At 45.1% G+C, this 21,930-nt stretch overlaps 1 protein-coding gene across 1 annotated transcript in view; it reads right to left on the bottom strand.

The window, feature by feature from the left end:
* Positions 1 to 21,425, bottom strand: part of LOC139321975 (tRNA (32-2'-O)-methyltransferase regulator THADA-like) — a 42,400-nt gene extending 20,975 nt beyond the window's left edge. Inside the window, exons 1-14 of the mRNA XM_070950931.1 lie at positions 21,310 to 21,425; positions 18,882 to 19,062; positions 17,403 to 17,489; positions 16,694 to 16,721; positions 14,954 to 15,102; positions 13,416 to 13,538; positions 11,492 to 11,653; positions 10,331 to 10,477; positions 7,908 to 7,989; positions 7,448 to 7,584; positions 5,321 to 5,518; positions 3,308 to 4,016; positions 2,317 to 2,469; positions 740 to 849 (exon numbers count right to left, since the gene is read on the bottom strand). Of these exons, the coding sequence (XP_070807032.1) occupies positions 740 to 849; positions 2,317 to 2,469; positions 3,308 to 4,016; positions 5,321 to 5,518; positions 7,448 to 7,584; positions 7,908 to 7,989; positions 10,331 to 10,477; positions 11,492 to 11,653; positions 13,416 to 13,538; positions 14,954 to 15,102; positions 16,694 to 16,721; positions 17,403 to 17,489; positions 18,882 to 19,062; positions 21,310 to 21,425 (2,382 nt within the window). The remainder of the gene's footprint in view (positions 1 to 739; positions 850 to 2,316; positions 2,470 to 3,307; positions 4,017 to 5,320; positions 5,519 to 7,447; positions 7,585 to 7,907; positions 7,990 to 10,330; positions 10,478 to 11,491; positions 11,654 to 13,415; positions 13,539 to 14,953; positions 15,103 to 16,693; positions 16,722 to 17,402; positions 17,490 to 18,881; positions 19,063 to 21,309) is intronic.
* Between the last annotated feature and the right edge of the window lie 505 nt (positions 21,426 to 21,930).

Raw genomic sequence — 21,930 nt, forward strand, 5'->3', positions numbered from 1 at the left:
GCCACCACCCTCTCTTATATAGTCTCTGGGGTGTGATCCAGTGACTCAGTTCTAATCCCTAGCACGCCTCCTTAACTGCTGCAACCGTTTATCACGCCTTCATTGGTGTGCATCCAGGAATGACAGCTCTCCTTCGCTCTCATCCGAGACACCTGGCTCCTGGCTAATCTCCTCTCCCTCGGCCGGCACCTGAGACAGTGCCAGAGGGGAGGGGCCTGGAGAGGGAAGCCTGGCTGACTCCTCTTCCTCATGTTCGGAGCTTTCTTCCTCCGATGAGATAGGCTCAGAGGGCGTGGCCACAACACACCAGTTGAAACCCACCACTGCTCCAGAGGTCTCAAGATGGCTTCCAGGTCTGAAAATAGGACTATCTATCAGCAGAGCTCACCACATGGCACAACCAAGCTCCTTCATTGCATCACCCAGCAAGGTTCCACCAAAGTTGATTCAGACAAACATTGCTCCCCATGGGAGCCTGACTGCAACCAATAGAATACATTGTCCTTGCCACAGGAACAGGAAGCTCAAGTTCAACGGCCAAGAGAGGGTATAAATACCTCTCGCTCTCCACGCCGTGTGTTCCGCTCCCCGGAATCACACGTGCTTGGTGGGTTCGGCTTCACCATTACATCATCCTTCCAATCAGCCTCCGTCTTTCCAGTGTCTTTCTCTCCACTTGGAACTGAACCCAGATGGACATTTCTTCCAACATTAGCGAAGGCTAGGTGGACCGCCATACCTCATTCGTGCTATCCTGCAAACAGCTCAACAGCGCCAATGTGTTCCCAGTGGAAAAAATGTCCCAGTAGCCTTTATCCGTGGACCAGCATAATAAGGTAGCCATGTTGCCTGGAGAGACAGCAAACATAGCTTAGGAAGAAGGAGGAAGCATATCTGAAGAGCGTCTGGTGAACTAGATCGTACATGGGAAATTGTGGGGAGGGAGGAGAAGATTGCCACCCCAATCCTTTTCCAAAGGATTCCAGCCCATCTCTTTTGTACATCCCACCCTCCTATTATCAATCAATCCGAACAGAGGGACCTCAGAGGTCTTCTAGTCTAACCCCTTGCTCAAGCAGGAGACCCTATACCATTTCAGACAAGTGGCTCTCCGATCTCTTCTTAAAAACCTCCAGTGATGAAACAACCATAACAGTGGTGGGATTCAAAAATTTTTTACTGCCGATTCTTTGGGTGTGGCGTGGCATGGCTTGGTGGGTGTGGCTTGGTGGGTGTGGCTTGGTGGGTGTGGCTTGGTGGGTGTGGCAGGGGAAGGATACTGTAAAATCTCCATTCCCACTCCACTCCAGGGGAAGGTTACTGCATTCCCCATAATCCCCATTTCCTCCCGATCAGCTGGGACTCGGGAGGCAGAGAATAGATGGAGGTGGGGCCAGTCACAGGTGGTATTTACCAGTTCTCCGAACTACTCAAAATTTCCACTACCAGTTCTCCAGAACTGGTCAGAACCTGCTGGATTTCACCCCTGCATCTATTTAATCTTAAACTGGCGCAGAGTGCGGCCGCGCGGGTGGTAATGGGAGCGACATGGCGTTCCCATGTAACACCGCTCCTGCGCGAGCTGCACTGGATCCCGGTGGTCTTCCGGGTGCGCTTCAGGGTTTTGGTTACCACCTTTAGAGCGCTCCATGGCTTAGGACCTGGTTACCTACGGGACCGCCTACTACCACCAATAGCCTCCCACCGGCCGGTACGCTCTCATAGAGAGGGACTCCTCCGGGTGCCGTCAGCCAAACAATGTCGACTGGCGGCCCCTAGGGGGAGGGCCTTCTCTGGGGGGGGCACCTACTGTCTGGAATGAGCTCCCGCCGGAGATACGGAGGATCCCGGATCTGCGCACCTTCCGCCGCGCTCTAAAGACCTTTTTATTTCACCAGGCGGGCTTGGCCTAATCTTTTCCCTCTTTTTTAATATGTAAATTTTAATCTGTTTTTAAATTATTGGGGTGTTTTAATTTGTCCGGGCCAAAATTGTTTAATTCGATTTTATTTGGTTTTTAAATTTTTTGTATTTTTTGTATTTATGTATTTTATTGTTTGGCTGTTCACCGCCCTGAGTCCTTCAGGAGTAGGGAGGTATACAAATCAAATAAATAAAATAAATAAATAAACTTAGCCCCTTCTTAACCCCTCCTTCCAGTGCAGGTGGAGATGCCACCACAGTCTTCACTGGATCCCTATTTTTGAAGGCTACACCACCGCGTGGGCTTGTGCTGACTGAAGGAATCTGAGATTTGGAGGCCAACCCATGTTTTCTCCATCCTTGGGCTGGAGAAGGTGGGATAAAGCCACTTACGTGGAGGCTGGCCCTTCTTTCTCTCGGGTCTCCAAGTGTCTGTGAAGGTCTCCAAGATGGCTGCCAGGAGAAGAAGAGCTGTTTTCCTCCTTTGGTAGTTGGAACCTGACATCAGAGACGTCATGCAGAGCTTCAGCAGCCAATCCACAAACTCTAGATAAAGGAAGATATATTTTTTTGCATGACCGACACAAAGGTGGATGAATGAGGAACATCTGGGAAATATCTGGGTGGAGAAAGATTTCTGTTCTGTTCTCTGTGAGGAGAGATTGTGGTCATAATTTGAGGAGTGGTTCCAAATTTGGTCATAATTTGAGGATATATATATATGTGTGTGTTCCAATTCCGTGTATGTAGATATATGTATGTATCGGGTGGATTTCACTTACCTTTACTACCAGTTCACTCGTGCGTGTGCCACTTCTGCGCATGGGCAGATCGTATTTGATGACATCTAGGCGGGTGGGCGGAGTCTCCTGCCGCCGCTACTACCAGTTCGCCCAAACTGGGGTGAACCAGTAGCAACCCACCACTGGTATGTATGTGTGTGTGTGTGTGTGTGTGTGTGTGTGTGTGTGTGTGTGTAGAAAGAAGGAAAGAAGGAAAGAAGGAAGGAAGGAAGGAAGGAAGGAAGGAAGGAAGGAAAAAGAAAGAAGGAAAGAAAGAAAGAAAGAAAGAAAGAACAGCTTCACTAATCTTCAAATCCCTTTGTTAACCATCTGTTATTATATTTAGCGCGCAGAAAGTCCATAAACGGTTTCCAGTCTCTTACAAAGCTGTCTAGTCCATTATCTCTAATCAAACCAGTTCATTTCACCATCTCTGCTAATTCAGTCAATTTCAAAATCCATTTCTTCAACAGCTCCTTTTTCTATCCAATGTTTGTCAACGACAATCCTCGCAAGCCGCACACGATCTTCATTTGAGGACTACCTAAATTTGACCCATTGTTTCTGGCACAGCCTCTAAGCATGGTTAGGAGGTAACTCACCTACAACTTGAAGGACTTTTCTTTCTTGATCCTTTCTGACCAAGCTTTCCTTCTGGTTGGCCTTCTGTTGCCGAAGCACAGCTAGAGAACTGTCCCTCATTCTGACCAAAGCCTTCTTCACCATGGCTTGAAGGAGTTGCCGAAAAGAAGAGGAATCGCAACTCAAATTCAGGGGCAGGAATTCTTTTAAGAGTTGGATCTCCCTCTCCGATAAGACCTGACTGGTCTTGGGAGCTGAGCAGAGGAAGCCCAAGGCTGCCAGACGGACAATTTCTTCTTTGGAGAAGAGGCACCAGGTGAGTCTCTTCAAGGTCTCCTCATCTGTGAGCAAGTCTCCCGCAAGGGTCTTTTGAACGTTCAACAAGGAGACCCACGCTCGGAGCTGAGAGGCCTCCCTGCCCCCAAATCTTGTGGCCAGCAGCGCGTAAGAAGCAGGAAAGACTCTCAAAGTCCACCCGAGAAGGTGGCTGGAGGCGTTGCTTTGAAGGAACGGGTCAGAAGAGGCCAAGGCACTAGAGAGGGTCGGTAACCAACAACTGGACCACTTGTGAGCCAGTTGTTCTTCTGAGACTTCATCCTCCACCTCTGTCCAGGCTTTGCGCTGCAGTCGTAGGAGAGTTTTGTACAAATCCGAAGCGACGGGACACAGACGGTTGGTGGACAAGCAGTTGAAGAGGTGTTGAGGGAGATCGGCGTAGATCTCCAGAACCTTGGCAGAAAAATCCACAAAGCAATATCATCAGAATCCATAAAACCATGATTCTTTTACCCAACATATTTAATATCTGGACAGGTTGGGGAGGAACTTCAGGAAGAACAAAGATTAAGATCATAATTTACTGGTAACATAAACAGGTGGTCCTTGACTTATGACTGTAGTTGAGCCTACAATGACAGTTACAGGTAGTCCATAACTGAGCCCAACATTTCTGTTGCTAAGTGAGATGGTTGTTAAGTGAGTTTTGCCCCATTTCACAACTTTCCTTGCTGATTAATTGTTCTAACTGTCAGGAAATTTCTCCTTAGTTCTAAATTGCTTCTCTCCTTGATTAGTTTCCACCCATTGCTTCTTGTCCTGCCTTCTGGTGCTTTGGAGAATAGCTTGACTCCCTCTTCTTTGTGGGCAGCCCCTGAGATATTGGAACATTGCTATTATGTCACCCCTAGTCGTCATCATCATCATCATCATCATCATCATCATCATCATCATCATATTCTTTGCTTATACATAGTAATAATTGATCATAATAATATATTGTTTACTTATTCATAATATTAATCTTTCATAATTTACTTATACATATTGGTAACTTTTTTATTTTCTAAGTTCTACTTCTGTTGTCTAACCATTGATAAAACAAGTCCCATGTTAAAAAAAAATCTGTTTCTTCCTTGTCCTATATTTTTAATGTCAATTTATCCATCTCTGCACAGTCTAGTATCTTTCTATCTGCACATGATCTTAACGATCATTGTCGAATATGACACAGTCAGGCAATTCTGAAAATTGAGAGTATCATTTCGAGAACAATCCAGATGGCCAATTTTATACTGTGACTAGCTGTTAACCCAGCGTTGCCCGGGTATACTGGAGGGAGCCGCCTTGTGGAGTACTGTGAAGCCATTACCATGGCAACTCCACTGTGCTGTACAGTAGAAGCCATTTTAAGGCACAACAGGCTGTATCTTAACAGAACATGAATCCAAAATGCACACTATCACTGTCAAAAGGACTGTGATTTGACACTATAGATATAATTCATTCCTTTTCATTTCAGCGGCCCAGGCGTTCCAGAGTTATGCTGGAACACACACACATACACACACACACCAAGGGGTGTTGGGGGTGTCTTACCCCCCACAGTATTTCTTTCTAGGGAGTAAGTCATCTGTGTACCAAGTTTGGTTGAAATTGCTCGAGGCATTTCAGAGTTATGCTGGAACATACACACAAAGACACATCCACAGCCATTTGTATATAGATAAATAATTTATAGCAAAAGAGATACTTACCTTTTGGGGGCCCAAGTAGGGAAGAATTGCACTGAGTGCGAAATATCTCGCTCTTGCTTCCCAAGGCATGAAAATAACCCTTTGCAGGTACTCTCTAAACAGGGATCTCTCCGGATCCCCAAAGCGATCACATTCCAGGCTGTAGATCTCTAAGAGAATTCGAAAGGAGCTGTGGACAAAATCGCTCACTCCTTCTGTCTGGATCAGGATGGGAGAGAAGCCGATCGAGAAATAAAAGAGGTGTCAATGGAAGTTATTTCAGGGAGTCCTCGACTTACAACAGTTCGTTTAGTGACCCAAGTTACAACGGCACTGAAAAAAATAATTTAGGACTGTTTTTCACACTTACGACCATTGCAGTATCCCCCATGGTCACGTGTTCAAAATTTGGACGCTTGGCAACTGTCTCATATTTATGACAGTCGCAGTGTCCTCTTTTGCGACGTCCTGATAAGCAAAGTGAATGGGGAAGCCAGATTCACTTAACAACCGTGTTACTAATTGAACAATTGCAATGATCCATTTAACAACTGTGCCACGAAAGGTCCTAAAACGGGGCAAAACTGACTTAACAAATGTTTCGCTTAGCGACAAAAAATTTTGGACTCCATTGCAGTCGTAAATCGACAACTAACTGTATACATGGAAAGAGACACAGATCACTCCATTTCAAGGTGATACAAGCTTGGGATCAATGAACCATGAACATTTTGGACCTCATCTTCTCTCTCTCTCTATTGTTATCCAGTAAAAGGCCCCTTTTTTAAAGTTTAGGTTTATTTTTTAGTAGATTCACCGTGTTATTTGCATCTTCTCCCATGCTACCTTTATCATTTAATGACTGTTTTGGGGTGTTTTGATATCTGCCTTGACTTGATTTCTGGGGCCTGCAGTTTTCGTGCAAGATTATCAGAAATTTTTGTGCAAGATTATCAGAAAAACTTATCTTTTCTTCTTTGGCTCAGACAGAAGGACTGGCCCAGCTGGCTTTCAATCAAAGGCAGAACTAGACTTCCCAATCACCCAGTTTCTAGCTTAATGCCTTAACCGTTATGCCAAATTGGCTCTCTTGTTTGTATACCATATTATCAGGGGCAGTGGTGGGGTTCAAAAATGTTTACTACCGGTTCTGTGGGTGTGGCTTGGTGGGTGTGGCATGGCTTGGTGGGCGTGGCATGGCTTGGTGGGCGTGGCAGGGGAAGGATACTGTAAAATCTCCATTCCCACCCCACTCCAGGGGAAGGATACTGCAAAATCCCCATTTCCTCCCAATCAGCTGGGACTTGGGAGGCAGAGAATAGATGGGGGCAGGGGCCACTCAGAATTTTTACTACCGGTTCTCCGAACTAATCAAAATTTCCGCTACCGGTTCTCCGGAACTGGTCAGAACCTGCTGAAACCCACCTTTGATCAAGGGTGGGCTGCTGGGGATTCGGGAGAACCTCTAGCTAAGATTCTGTGTACAGAGAACTCCCACTCTTGGATGGCCCCGCCCACCCTGCCCCGCCCCTCCCAGGAGTCCCCACGCGGTCCATTTTGGATGCAGGTAAGTGCAGGGTGCATGCGGAGGCTCAGGGAGGGCGAAAAAAAGGCCTACCAGAAGTTCGGGAAGGCCGGAAATGGGCCTGTTTCCAGCTTCCAGAGGCTCTCCGGAGCCTGGGGAGGCAGTTTTCACCCTCCAGTTGTGGCTCAAGGAAAGCCTCCGGAGCCCGGGGAGGACAAAAATGACCCCCCTGCCATGGTGCAGGAGGCCGATTAGGCCACACCCACCGTGGCCACGCCCACCCAGCAACTGGGCAGAGAACCCCTTGTTAAAATTTTTGAAGCCCACCCCTGCATATTATCATGTACAAACAGTATTTATTTACTTCAATATCATTTGGCATTGGAAGATTAAATTGCATCGCTCAAAGGTGTAAACACAAGGTATTCAACCATCAAAGCAACCAAATTATAGAAAATAATGACGGAATTTCAAACCATGTCAGTTCTTCCTAGATTTAAGAAAGCTTTTGTGCGGCTCATTCTTTTTGCAACGTAGGTAATTTTACAGGGTGACATTTGGAAAGCAGAAAGAATGAAACCTTCCCCGCCTCCCCTTAAATAAAAATAAATATGGTGACTTACTGGACTTTCTGCATTGTTCCAAACAATCTTGTTTAGCCTTTGGAGAAGTCCTGAATTGTCACCCAGCAACGAGCTCTCCTTGACTTTCCAGAGGTCCTTCAAACTTTCTCGGACACGTTGAAGCCACAGCGAAAAAACTGGGAAAGTGATAAGGAATATTAAAGGTAATGTTGAAATGATTCTTGCATCTTAGTTACTTACTCATTTTTCTTTAAGTTTGGTCTATCTCAGGGGTAAAATCCACCAGGTTCTCACAGGTTTAAGATTCTCTGCACAGAATCTTAGCTAGAGGTTCTCCCGAACCGCTGCGAACCTGCAGCAGCCCACTCCTGGCAGAGATTTGTTTAACAATCGTGGCCAATAAAAATCGTAAAATTGGATGCGACACTTAAAAGAATGGAGGGAGAAGATGGCCAGGACTTGCTGTCTGAATGAGATGCGGGCATGTGATTTTGCCTACCTTGGAAGGAGTAATAAGGGCAGCTTGTGGGTTCTTCTATCACGTCTAAAACAGCTGGAAAGAGGACATCCAGCAACAAGCACTGCGGGAAAGCAAAAATAATGAAGTTCAGGAAAAACGGGGGAAATTGCAAACACATCGAGATATTTTTTTTAAAAAAAATGAATTTCGGAGGGCTTGTTTTGTAAATAAGACAACTTCTTGTTGTGGCCCGCCGGCGACCAGCAGTAGAGTCGGACAGTGAGGAGGTTGGGGAGGAACTTGGGCCAGTCCTGGGGGCTGGGGAAAGCTCGGACGAGGGCTCTGCATCGGAGGCAGAGAGGGGGCCAAGGCCATCTGATAAGTTATGTGCAGCCTCTGGAGTCTGATAGCAGCGAGGCAGAAGAACAGCGGGAGCCTGTTCCCAGTGTGTGCATGCGCAGAGCTGCTAGATGACAGGAACAATTAAGAAAACAGGGTCGACTTGTGAGTAAGGCTTGGAGATGATTGGCCCCTCCCATAAGACATAAAAGAAGAGCAAACGGGACGTGAGCTTTTGCAGGAAGCAATTAGTTCATCTGGCCGATTCAAGATTTGAAAGTTCTGTTTGTGACTCTGTGCCAAGTTTGGCCTTGCCCTGCGTCTGGAAATTAGCTCTCTGGCAGCGTTCCACGTGAGATAGGTGGATTACTTTCGTCTGAAGGACTGTTTATCAAGCCTTACAGACTGTAAACAAAAGTAATTTTCAGTTTAATAAATAACAGAGGTTTTGCAGGGCTAAGATTGTGTTTTATACTTTCTAAGGAAGCCTAGGTCACAACACTTCTTTAGAGAAACAGAGAATGCCAATTCACAGACAACACCTCAACTTTAAAAATAGTTTTTAAACTTGTCTATGGAATTTGAACTTATTTGTGGAATCTGCACAGAAAGATCCTATCAGGCCCTGGAGGCCAACTTTTCTTTTGGATCTTCAGGGTTGCCACACTTAGTGCTGTGGGAAAGTGCGGGGAGGGGGGGGGTTGCATGGAGTTGTAGAAGTATTTAGCCATAACAACATTCTTTTCTCTGAGAGTCAAGGACGTTCAGCCTGCACCTGGAGTGGCATGACTGGGAGGCATCTCCAGTTGGGACGGTGGATTGATTGGACCATGTGATGGGCATGTAGGTGCAGGGGAAGGGACTTTGACTTTATTTTGGGTGGGGAAAACCCAGGGGCTTTCAGATTCGGGTTTTCCCAGATGTGCCAATATGACATCTCTAATCTCCTGCTTGAGTTGCATTGGCTTCCAGTGGTCTTCCGGGTGCACTTCAAGGTGTTGGTTACCACCTTTAAAGCGCTCCATGGCATAGGACCTGGGTATTTGCGGGACCACCTTCTGCCGCCAATAGCCTCCCACCGACCAGTACGCTTCCACAGAGAGGGACTCCTCAGGGTGCCGTCAGCCAGGCAATGTCGGCTGGTGACCCCCAGGGGGAGGGCCTTCTCTGTGGCAGCTCCCGCCCTCTGGAATGATTTGCCCCAGGAGATAAGAAGGATATCGGATCTCCGGGTCTTTCGCCGTGCCCTGAAAACTCTTCTTTTCCAGCAAGCAGGGCTGGCGTGAACCCCTCCCCCTTTTTTAGTTTTTAATTGTTTTTAATTGTTTAGTTTTAATTTGTTAATGGGTTTTAATTCGCATTGTTTTAATTCGGGCCAAAGTATATAATTCTTCTAATTAATTTTAAATTTTGTATTGTTATGTATTTTAGTTCTGGCTGTGCACCGCCCTGAGTCCACTAGGAGAAGGGCGGTATATAAATTAAATAAATAAATAAATAAATAAATAAATAAATAAATAAATAAATAAATAAATAAATAAATAAATAAATAAATAAATAAAATGGAAGAAGGGACGTGGTGGCTCAATGGCTAAAATGCTGAGCTTGTCGATCGAAATGTCGGCAGTTCAGCGGTTCGAATCCCTGGTGCCGCGTAACGGGGTGAGCTCCCGTGACTTGTCCTAGCGTCTGCCAACTTAGCAGCTCGAAAGCAGGTAAAAAATGCAAGTAGAAAAATAGGGACCACCTTTGGTGGGAAGGGAACAGCGTTCCGTGCGCCTTTGGCGTTGAGTCATGCCGGCCACATGACCACGGAGACGTCTTCGGATAGCGCTGGCTCTTTGGCTTTGAAACGGAGATGAGCACCGCCCCCTAGAGTTGGGAATGACTAGCACGTATGTGCGAGGGGAACCTTTACCTTTACCTTAATAAAATGGATCTTTGAGGAATTGCTTGCCTCGGAGTCTTAGTTGGGGGTGTTATTTGGAACCCTGACAAATCAATTGCTCTTCAGGTTAATGAACTGGTCATTCGTAACTTGGGCCCTGATGTTCATCCAGCTTTGTGTTATGCTGGAATAATTATGTTTAAGGTATTTTAAAAACGATAATGTTAAAGGGTACCTTTTGCGGGGTACCACCATCCAGAAGACAGCTCAAGATCTCTTTCTTGCAACAGGTTAGTAAGCCACGAGTTATCACCAGCTTCTCCAAACCATCTTGGTTCAGGGTAGAAGCGGGGATCCAAAGTGCCCCAAACTGGCACCCCCCCTGGGCAAAAATAAAAATAAAAATATGCTATCAATATCAATTCCGTCCTTCAGTTGGCTCAGGAAGAAGAGGAGGAGTGGAGGAAGAAAGATGAGGAAAAGAAGGAGAAGAAGATGAGGAAATGAGGGGGAGGAAGAAAGATGAGGAGAAGGAGATGATGATGATAAGGAGATGAAGAGGAAGAGAAGGAGAAGAAAACAATGAGGTGAGGAAGAAGAGAAAGAAGAGGAAGAGAAGGACAAGGAAGAGGAGAAGAAGATGAGATGAGGAGGAAGAGAAGGAGAAGAAAACGAGGAGAAGGAGATGAGGAAGAGGAAGAGAAGGACAAGGAAGAGGAGAAGGAGAAGAAGATGAGAAGGAGATGAGGAGCAAGAGGAAGAGAAGGTGAAGAAAACGATGAGATGAGGAAGAGAAGGACAAGGAAGAGGAGAAGAAGGAGAAGAAGATGAGAACGAGATGAGGAGGAAGAGAAGGAGAAGAAAATGATGAGAAGATGAGGAAGAGGAAGAGGAAGAGAAGGAGAAGGAAGAGGAGAAGGAGAAGAAAATGATGAGAAGGAGATGAGGCGGAAGAGGAAGAGGAAGAGAAGGAGAAGGAAGAGGAGAAGGAGATGAGGAGAAAGAGGAAGAGGAAGAGAAGGACAAGGAAGAGGAGAAGAAGGAGAAGAAGATGAGAAGGAGATGAGGAGGAAGAGGAAGAGAAGGAGAAGAAAATGAGGTGAGGAAGAAGAGAAGGACAAGGAAGAGGAAAAGAAGGAGAAGAAGATGAGATGAGGAGGAAGAGGAAGAGAAGGAGAAGATGATGATGAGAAGGAGATTAGGAAGGAGAAGACCTGCTGATCAGAACCACCTGAGATTTACTGACAGTTAGAAAAAAAAAAATCTGTGAGTTTTCTCAAAGATATTTCTCAAAGAGGCATAAGCTACGCAATATTTGCAATCAAAACGATGCCTCCCTCGAATAAATGAACGGGCGAGAAAGAGAGCTGGCCACGTGCGCCAAGGAAAGGAACACGGATCTGAGCATACCTTTGCGTTCCTCTGTTCTTTGGGCATTCCAATTCATTAGGAGGTAAAACGCCCAGATGGCTTTGGCTCCTGTTTCAACTTCTGGGGTTGTATTCACCATCATGCTCACCGTAGTTCCAGCCAGGAGACGGTTGTCTTTGCAGGCGGTCTGCAACCAATACCCAAGAGGTCAACCTAAACCGGGATTTTGTTTCAGTAGAGTTTTTTTTTTTTTAAATTTGATTTATATGCCGCCCTTCTCCGGAGACTCAGGGCGGCTTACAATGCACTAAGCAATAGCCTTCATACTTTTGTATATTTATACAAAGTCAGCTTATTGCCCCCACAAACTGGGTCCTCAATTTACCTACCTTAGAAAGGATGGAAGGCTGAGTCGACCTTGAGCCTGGCGGGATTCGATCTTACTTTAATTGCAGACAGCTGGTGTTAAATTACAGAGCTCTGTCTGTTGAGCTATCCAGAGGTTTGATCTCTGGCAAAATGACACCGTTCAAGATTCTCCTTATTTCGGGCCAGTCTCTCCCACCCCATAGCTCTCTCAGATGGAGCTATTTTTTTGAATCCCCCCATAGAATTTCCTCCCTTCAGATTTGTACGTTCTACAAAACTGGGATCTCCTAAAAATCTGCAGATCCTGATTTTAATATGGGGGGCTCTCGATTGACTATATACAAAACAAATATGGGACTAAAAAGTTGCAAATAGCTTATGAATGAAATATTTAGATGATTTTTCTTCTTATTCTGATATTTTGGTACCTATGGGCGAGTTAAAGAGTAAGGGGGAGTTAAGAGCTTATAGTTAGTTTGTTTATGTTAGATTATGTTTGTTAAATGCAATACCCCTGTATTTTGCTCTGGGAAGTCGGGGGGGGGGGAGGGAGGGAGAAGGGAATGGGTGGGGGGAGGAGGGGGGGGAAAATCTGTTTGTAAAACATTCTAAAACTTTTCAATAAAAAAAAAAAGATAAAAAAAAATATGGGTGGCTCTCTTTTGGTGGCATACATTTAAAAATATGGAACTTCAATATGGAATTTCAACCGATCTATTGAATTTGCATATTCCATATAGGCATAGACTGGTATGTCTAGTTTGATGAAAAGACGGACTAGGGGAGACATGATAGCAGGCTTCCAATATCTCAGGGGCTGCCCCAAAGAAGAGGGAGTCAAGCTATTCTCCAAAGCATTTGAAGCAGGGGTGAAATCCAGCTTGTTCTGACAGGTTCTGGAGAACCGGTAGCGGAGATTTTGAGTAGTTTGGAGAACTGGCAAATACCACCTCCGGCTGGCCCCAGAGTGGGATGGGAATGGAGATTTTGCAATATCCTTCTTCCAGGAGTGGGGAGGGAATGGGGATTTTGCAGTATCCTTTCCCTGGAGTGGGGTGGGAATGGAAATTTTGCAGTATCCTTCCCCTGGAGTGGGGTGGGAATGGAGATTTTGCAGTATCCTTCCCCTGCCACGCCCACCAAGCCACGCCCACCCACCAAGCCACGCCCACAGAACCGGTAGTAAAAAAAAATTGGATTTCACCACTGATTTGAAGGCAGGACAAGAAGCAATGGGTGGAAACTAATCAAGGAGAGAAGCAACCTAGAACTAAGGAGAAATTTCCTAACCGTGAGAATAATTAATCAGCAAGGAAAGTTGTGAAATGGGGCAAAACTCAAAAAAAAAAAAAAATCAAATTAAAAATAAAAAAGAATGGCAGAATCTGGGGCGGAGTTTACAATCCCTAACTAGCTGCAAACAAAATTCAACCTCCGTTGAATTCCATTGACCTTTATCTATCTACTAGCAAGTGCTAACGCTTAGTTGAGAAGATTCCTGCACATATAAGCTGTTTAGCAATCAACCCATTTAATTGGTCCTTAATGTGTGGTCTTTCGCACCCGACAGATATTCTCACCTGATCCATGATGGTATGCACCAGGAATCTCAAGATCTTTTGCAGCATTTCTCGGTGATCCGTTTCATGCCAGACAAGGGGCTGAATTTCCTCTGACATCCCTTTGAAGAGATGCAGGCAAACCTGAAGAAGCGAGGAGGAGAAAAAGAAGGAGATTGGACAGGTAGGGAGTGTCGAATTTTCTCAACGTTCAATTTCCAAACTTTAGTGGTGTTCAAAGTTGGGACTTAATTTTGGGGATTGTAAACATACGTTGGTTACTCTAATATAATTTAGATGTGCTTGCTAAGTAACTAGATAAATATCAAAACTTTTTTAACATTTTGTTTGTTTCATTTGGACGGATGTTTGTCTGAAATGAATAGAATAACAGAGTTGGAAGGGACCTTGGAGGTCTTCTAATCCAACCTAGTGACAAGACTCAATGGCCTAGAGGTGGAGCTCTTGCCTCACAGTCAGGAGGTTGTGAGTTCGATCCTAGGTAGAGGCAGATGTAGGGTCTCCCGCTTGGGCAGAGGGTTGGACTCGATGACCTGCAAGGTCCCTTCCAACTTGTTCTGCCCCAGCTACGGATCCCAAAGAACGCAGCGCACACAAACTCCGAACAAAACTCAGTTTGCTTCAAAATGCAGTCTTTTGCAAATGCAGGCTGTTAATAAAACGTTCTTAACAACCTGCCAGAAATTCCACAGATAAGATAGAGTCTTACTAGAGTTGGCAGAAAGCCCAGAAGCAAAGTTTGCAGAGAAAATCCAAACTCAATGATCAGCGAACGAACAAACGTTGTTTCCTGCAGCTTTTTACAAAGCTGTGTGCAAACTTAAATAGGCTAAGGGAGTGGCCAAGTAGCCCCAAGCCTTACTCTCGAGGAGACCTCCTCCTGAGTAACCACTCCTGCCTTTTGGCAGCTCTGCGTGCCCGTGCATTGAGAAGAGGCTCCTCCACTTCATTCTCTTCACTTAAAGGAGCCTCTGGAGGTTCTGAAGGCCCTGGTTGAATCCCTGCCTCTGGCACCGCATCTTCTTCAGCCTCCTCGCTGTCCGACTCAAGTGCTGGCTGCACAGGCTGCTGGCGTGACACCACACCAGTCTCCTCGTCGTCGGGATCAGCAACAATTCACGCAGGCCTCTGGCGGGCCACAACACAACTCTGCTAATCTGTTAATTCTGTTAACCCCCTGCTTAGGCAGGAAACCCTACACCACTTCAGACAAATGGTTATCCAACATCTTCTTAAAGACTTAACTTCCAGTGTTGGAGCATTCACAACTTCTGGAGGCAAGTCGTTCCACTGGTTAATTCTTCTAACTGGTATAGGATCTCCTGATTGAGCAGCTGGTTGGAGAAGAAAACCTCCAAGATCTCTTCCAACTCTGTTATTTTATGTTCTGCATTCTAAATTTAAATGTCTACCTTACCCATCAAACTTTTAACTTTAGGTGGGGTCAAACGGCAACCACTGGCCCTACTTTTTTTCAAAAAAAATAAAATAAAATAAGAAACCTTCAAACTAGGTGATAACACCTTGCCTTTTCTTACTTTTATTGTGACGTAATGCCACTCCACCTGACTGGAGTTTGAATCTCGCAGAAGGACCTCAAAAGTAGCAGCAATGGTTTTCAAGAGCTTCATCAAATTCTTTTTCCAGTACTGGTGTCCTAATGAACTTTCTTCAATGAAGAGGCTTACTATTCAGGAATGGAACAAAGAACAACATGGATTAACACTTTGTAGAAGAATTCACGCCTTCTCCGGGGCAGGAGCTGGCATTAGTACACGCCTCTCCAGGGAGGTGGGAGACTTTGACGCATGAAGGATGCTCATCAGGTTGCCCTAGGGTCTATTAAAACAGGAGTCTTTGTAACTTTTAATCAGTCTCTAAACCGGGTGTCAGCAACCTGCAGCTCTAGAGCCGCATGCGGCTCTTTAGGCCCTCTGCTGTTGTTGTGGATTTAATAAGACCAACACAACTTTCAGGGTTAATCAGAGACAATGTATATTGCGCAATAGGTTCAAAGCTCTGTACATGAAGCATTGAACAAAGACAGAAATTAGGTACAATGGTTTTTATACCCTTCTAGACAAAGGATTCTGTTAACTCAGCAGTTTATGTGATCATATACATTTGTCATTTTTAATTGACACTTCCCAATTACCGTTTCATTTTATTCTTTGCCAACAGTCATAATTCTTTTTGTAGATTACTGAAGCATAGATTCAAATTATCTCTTGTTGATATTACATGTGGTCATCCTTGATCTCTTTAACCTTCATACTGTATATCACCAAATGCTTGTATCTCTGACAACTGAGGGGCCCCTCTGAATGTTTCTACTTCAAAGGAATTCTCTCCTTTCAACTGGAGATAATTGGCTTCCCTCAAACAAGCACATTTCCTTTCTTACAAATAAAGAGGGCCCTTCAGTGATCATCCAGCTGGACCCGCTTACCTACCTACATTACTGTGGCTCCCTGTCGGATGATCCCACCACTAGCTGGCCTGACCCCTTGCCCTCCCCTCCCAGTCACTCCTCGCCTGGCCTGAGAAGGTAAGGGCGGCGGTGGGGGATGGAGAAATGGCCCGGGCAGAGACAGAGAAATACAGAGGGGGGTGGGGGGAGAGAGGGAGAGAGGAGGGAGGGAGGAAGGGAGAGAGAGAGAGATGTCAAAAGGGTTTTGTGGTTCCTGGTGCTTTTTAACAACCGGTTTTCTGCCCTAATGACCGGCTGGGTAGGCGTAGCTAGGGGATCAGTGAGTGACATCGAGTTGGCCACGCCCATCCAGGTTCTGTGGCTCCCGGTGTTTTCTTTTCTGTGGGAAACAGGTCCAAATGGCTCTTTTGACTGTTTAAGGTTGCAGACCCCTGCGAGTCTAAACGAATGGTTGCAATCTGTAGGTTTTTTGCTTTATTTTTGCTTTTAATTTATATGCCGCCCTTCTCCGGAGACTCAGGGTGGCTTACAATGCGTTAAGCAATAGCCTTCATCCTTTTGTATATTTATACAAAGTCAGCTTATTGCCCCCACAATCTGGGTCCTCATTTCACCTCCCTTTGAAAGTATGGAAGGCTGAGTCAACCTTGAGCCTGGTGAGATTTGAACTTGCAGTAATTGCAAGCAGCAGATGTTAATCTGTTAATAACAGTGCTTTAGTCCACTGTACTACAGGCTCTTTCCAGTAGTTGAATTCCTTTGGAGAAAAACACCGGCTCTAATTCGGCTTGGGAACGCCAGGCGTAAATTTCGTAACTGGGAAAGAGGGAAGTGTTGGAAGACTGACCTGTCTGGAGAACTTCAGAAGACGCCGGCTGAAAGGAAGAGAAAATGGGATTAGATTTTCAGGGGGTTCCATACCAAAGTACTTCTCACCACAAGTTGATCTCTGCTCACAACCTCAGCTCTGAGCTTCTTGCAAGATCTGGGTAAGGAGAAGATTCCCTTGCTATTTCTTTTTCTTAAAAAAGGGAACACCATAGTCTTGTTTTCTACCTTTGCTCAATGTCCCACTCCTTTCTAGCACTGATGATGTTACTAGTTGGGTAATAAAATGTCTGCAAGAAAACAAGCAAGCTCAGAGAGCACCAGGGACCCCACAGTTGTCTTCCTCTTCCTCTTCCTCCTCCTCTTCCTCCTCCTCCTCCTCCTCCTCCTCCTCCTCCTCTCCACAAATCCCACTCCCTTCCAGCACTGATGATGTTACTTAGCAGGGTCATGAAACATCTGCAAGAAAACCACCAAACTCAGAGAGCTCCAAGGATCCCATAGTCTTTCTCCTCCTCCTCCTCCTCCTCCTCCTCCTCCTCCTCCTCCTCCTCCTCCTCCCTTCCAGCCCAGATGATGTTACCGAGTTGGGTTATGAAATGTCTAAGAGAGCCCCAAGGACCCTACAAACAGAAGATGAGAAACCAAGAAAACTCCATCGCCCAACTAAAAAATCCAAAGGGAAACTGACAAAGCATTGGAACCCAAAATCCATCATCCATGTTTACCTTTTCATCTTCAATCAGCCCATCCATCAGCCTCCTCAACTCTTCAGAGACCAAGGTTATGTTTTGCTCTGATAGCTTCCCAACTATCTACGGGGAAGGGAAAAAAAAAAAATCTAAGGGCCACAACCTTAGAATACACAGACACACACACATCCATACACCCAGGACTGGGCTGCTGGGGGTTTGCAGGGGTTCGGGAGAACCTCTAGCTAAGATTCTGTGCAGTTCGGAAAACCCCCAAATCCCACTCCTGGCTGGCCCTTCCACCCCGCCCTGCCCCTCCCAGGAGTCCCCACGTGGCCTGTTTTGGATGCAGGTAAGTGCAGGGAGGCTCGGGGAGGGTGAAAAATGGGCCTATCGGAGGCCCTACCGGAGGCCCATTTCTGGCCTCCAGAGGGCCTCCGGAGCCTGGGGAGGCCATTTTAGCCCTCCCGGAGGTTCAAAGAAAGCCTCCGGAGCCCGGGGAGGGCAAAAATGCCCCCCGTCCCCTGCTGTGGTGCAGGAGACTGACTAGGCCACGCCCACCATGGCCACGCCCATCCCTGCATACACCTATTATCATTTTATTAACAACTTCAGAAGACCTCCAAGGTCCCTTCCAACTCCTATTCTATTCTATTCTATTCTATTCTATTCTATTCTATTCTATTCTATTCTATTCTATTCTATTCTATTCTATTCCATTCCATTCCATTCCATTCCATTCCACTCCACTCCACTCCACTCCACTCCATTCCATTCTCCTTCTTTCCTTCTCCTCCTCCTCTATTCTATTCTATTCTATTCTATTCTATTCTATTCTATTCTATTCTATTCTATTCTATTCTATTCCATTCCATTCCATTCCATTCTCCTTCTTTCCTCCTCCTCCTCCTCCTCCTCCTCCTCCTCCTCCTCCTCCATTCTCTTCTCTTCTCCTCTCTCCTCTCCTCTCCTCTCCTCTCCTCTCCTCTCCTCTCCTCTCCTCTCCCCTTCCCTTCCCTTCCCTTCCATTCTCCTTCTTTCCTCCTCCTCCTCCATTCTATTCTATTCTATTCTATTCTATTCTATTCTATTCTATTCTATTCTATTCTATTCTATTCTATTCTATTCTCCTTCTTTCCTCCTCCTCCTCCTCCTCCTCCTCCTCCTCCTCCTCCTCCTCCTCCTCCTCCATTCTCTTCTCCTCTCCTCTCCTCTCCTCTCCTCTCCTCTCCTCTCCTCTCCTCTCCTCTCCTCTCCTCTCCTCTCCTCTCCTCTTCCCTTCCCTTCCCTTCCATTCTCCTTCTTTCCTCCTCCTCCTCCATTCTATTCTATTCTATTCTATTCTATTCTATTCTATTCTATTCTATTCTATTCTATTCTATTCCATTCCATTCCATTCCATTCCATTCCATTCCATTCCATCCCATGCCATCCCATCCCATCCCACTGCACTCCACTTTTTTAATCAGTGTGTTTGTGAGCTGTCCTTCATGGCCTCGGTGAGTATATGGGCACCTTTTCAAGTCGGCAGAACAGGCTGGAGCTGGTTGTGGTCTCCATTTGACACCTGAGCACGCAACGCACCAACGGTAACATGGCCTCCCGATCCAATTCCCCCAGTCCTCTTCTGCTCAGTCTTGCCAAGAGTTGAGAAGCCTCCTCCAGGTGTTTCTCTTTGCATCGCTTCACGGAGCCTCTAAGATATGCAGACGACAAGCCCACCATTAGAATCTAACGTCACAAAGGATCAAGTCTACTTCAACAATTGCTCCAAAACATGTTTTTCTATCTTACTTCAAATGAAGACCTGCAGAGATTCCCAATCCATTCCTCAAATATCTATGGAGATTCTCAAGTCATCCAGGTCATGGTTGTCCCAAAGATGCTTTTTTTGAAAGAGGCCACAGGACTTTCGGGTTTTTTTTTTCCCCCTTCTCTGAAGACTTCTCATTTAAGAAGCTTGGTGGCGCAGCAGACTAAAGTGCTGTTAACTAGCACCAGTTGCCTGCAAGTTCGAATCTCACCAGGCTCAAGGTTGACTCAGCCTTCCATCCTTTCGAGGTAGGTAAAATGAGGACCCGGATTGTGGGGGCAATAAGCTGAGTTTGTATAAAAAAGAACACCGCTTGGGGGGGGCGAAAGCCCTACTAAGCAGGTATATACAAAAGTATGAAGGCTATTGCTTAACACATTGTAAGTGCAGAGAAGAGCAACCAAGACGATTAGGGGACTGGAGGATAAAACATTTGAAGAACGGTTGCAGGAACTGGGTATGTCTAGTTTAATGAAAAGAAGGACCAGGGGAGACATGATAGCAGCCTTCCGATATCTCAGGGGCTGCCCCAAAGAAGAGGGAGTCAAGCTATTCTCTCCAAAGCACCTGAAGGCAGGACAAGAAGCAACGGGTGGAAACTCATCAAGGAGAGAAGCAACTTAGAACTAAGGAGAAACTTCCTGACAGTGAGAACATTTAATCGGTGGAACAACTTGCCTCCAGAAGTTGCCAATGCTCCAACACTGGACGTTTTTAAGAAGATGTTGGATAACCATTTGTCTGAAGTGGTGTAGGGTTTCCTGCCTAAGCAGGGGGTTAGACTAGAAGACCTCCAAGGTCCCTTCTAACTCTGTTATTCTATTCTATTCTATTCTATTCTATTCTATTCTATTCTATTCTATTCTATTCTATTCTATTCTATTCTATTCTATTCTATTCTATTCTATATGGATGAGAAGCGAAGAAGCTTCTTGGATGAGAAGCGAAACCTCTTCAAAGAAAAACCAGAAAGTCCAATTGTCTCTTGAAAAAAAACACCTTTTGGGACATTGCTCAAATATACTGAAATGCCAACTCTCAAAACGTGGGAGCATTTGTTCATTCTGGTTAGGGATTCTGGGATATTTGAAAGACAAATCACAGGAAGACTGATATATAGGAATAGGAATATTGCAAAATCGAATTTGGGTCGGTCACCGGGACCAGAGATTTACTCTTCCAAGCTTTGGGACTCATGCCATGGTAACTTCGAACGGTCACTAAATGAACTGTCGTAAGTCGAGGACTACGCTTATTCCTTATTGGCCAAGTGTGATTGGACACACTCAAGGTAAACCGCTCCAAACTCGATTGCAGAAAATACAACTTCAGCAACAGAGTGGTCAATGCCTGGAATGCACTACCTGACTCTACCTGTGGTTTCATCCTCAAACCCCCAAAACTTTAACCTTAGACTGTCTACTGTTGACCTCACCCCCATTCCTAAGAGGTCTGTAAGGGGCGTGCATAAACACACCAGCGTGCCTTCCGTCCCTGTCCTAATGTTTCCTCTATTTGTATCTATTTTATGTATTCAATTCATGCTTATACTTTTTTTTTTTTAATTTGATTTATATGCTGCCCTTCTCCAGAGACTCAGGGCGGCTTACAATGCGCTAAGCAATAGCCTTCATCCTTTTGTATATTTTATACAAAGTCAGCTTATTGCCCCCACAAACTGGGTCCTCAAATTTACCTACCTTAGAAAGGATGGAAGGCTGAGTCAACCTTGAGCCTGGTGAGATTCGAACTTACAGTAATTGCAGGCAGCTGGTCTTAATAAAGGGTGTTTTAGACCACTGTACTACTAAGGCTTCTTATATCTATATATATAAGATATTTTATATATATATATATATATATTATATAAGATATATATCTTATATATATCATATATATATATATATACATACATACATACATACATATATATGTATATGTATATGTATATGTATATATATATATATATATATATATATATATATGTATGTATGTATGTATGTATGTATGTATGTATGTATGTATGTATGTATATATATATTATATACTTATATCTGTTATCTTATCCATGTTTGACAAAATAAATAAAATAAAATAAATAAAACCTCATTCATGGACTACTCAACTTACTTTGCAAACTGCTGGAGGCTCTGTAGCAAAAGGAGAATGTGATTGCTGGTTTCCCGCAGCTGATCTGTCCCTTCCAGGGTTTGGTAAAAAGCTGTGCATCGTTCAAGCTCCTGCATTGCGACCTTGTTCAACCTTTGGAAGAGGAGGAGGCCCCTCACTCCTGGATCTTCACCCCAAGGAGATGTGTAACTTTCTGCAGGAACACAACATGGCTTTACCATCGAGTGCGTCAGGAATCTAAATGACAAGACAACATGCACACACCGGAAAAAGCTGAATTTTTCCATGCACGACAGCTCCAGCTAGTGGAGACAGTGCTTGCCACGACTTCTATCCGAATAGTGTGAACAGAATAGCAGAGTTTAAAAGGACCTTGGAGGTCTTCTAGTCCAGGGGTCTGCAACCTTAAACACTCAAAGAGCCATTTGGACCCGTTTCCCACAGAAAAGAAAACACCGGGAGCCACAAAACCCTTCCCGTGCCTGACTATTTCTTGAGCGGCCACAAAACTAGCATACGTAGTCGAATTAAACGTTCTGTCTTCTTCTGAAACTTTTATTTTCTTGGATTTATCCATGGTTGGCCTACCGGGGGTTGAAAATAAATCACGTGCTGGCAGGT

Source organism: Pituophis catenifer, unplaced genomic scaffold, assembly GCF_029215685.1.
Source record: "Pituophis catenifer annectens isolate HBS135680 unplaced genomic scaffold, rPitCat1.0.hap2 SCAF_10, whole genome shotgun sequence".
In the NCBI taxonomy this organism is placed as follows: domain Eukaryota; kingdom Metazoa; phylum Chordata; class Lepidosauria; order Squamata; family Colubridae; genus Pituophis; species Pituophis catenifer.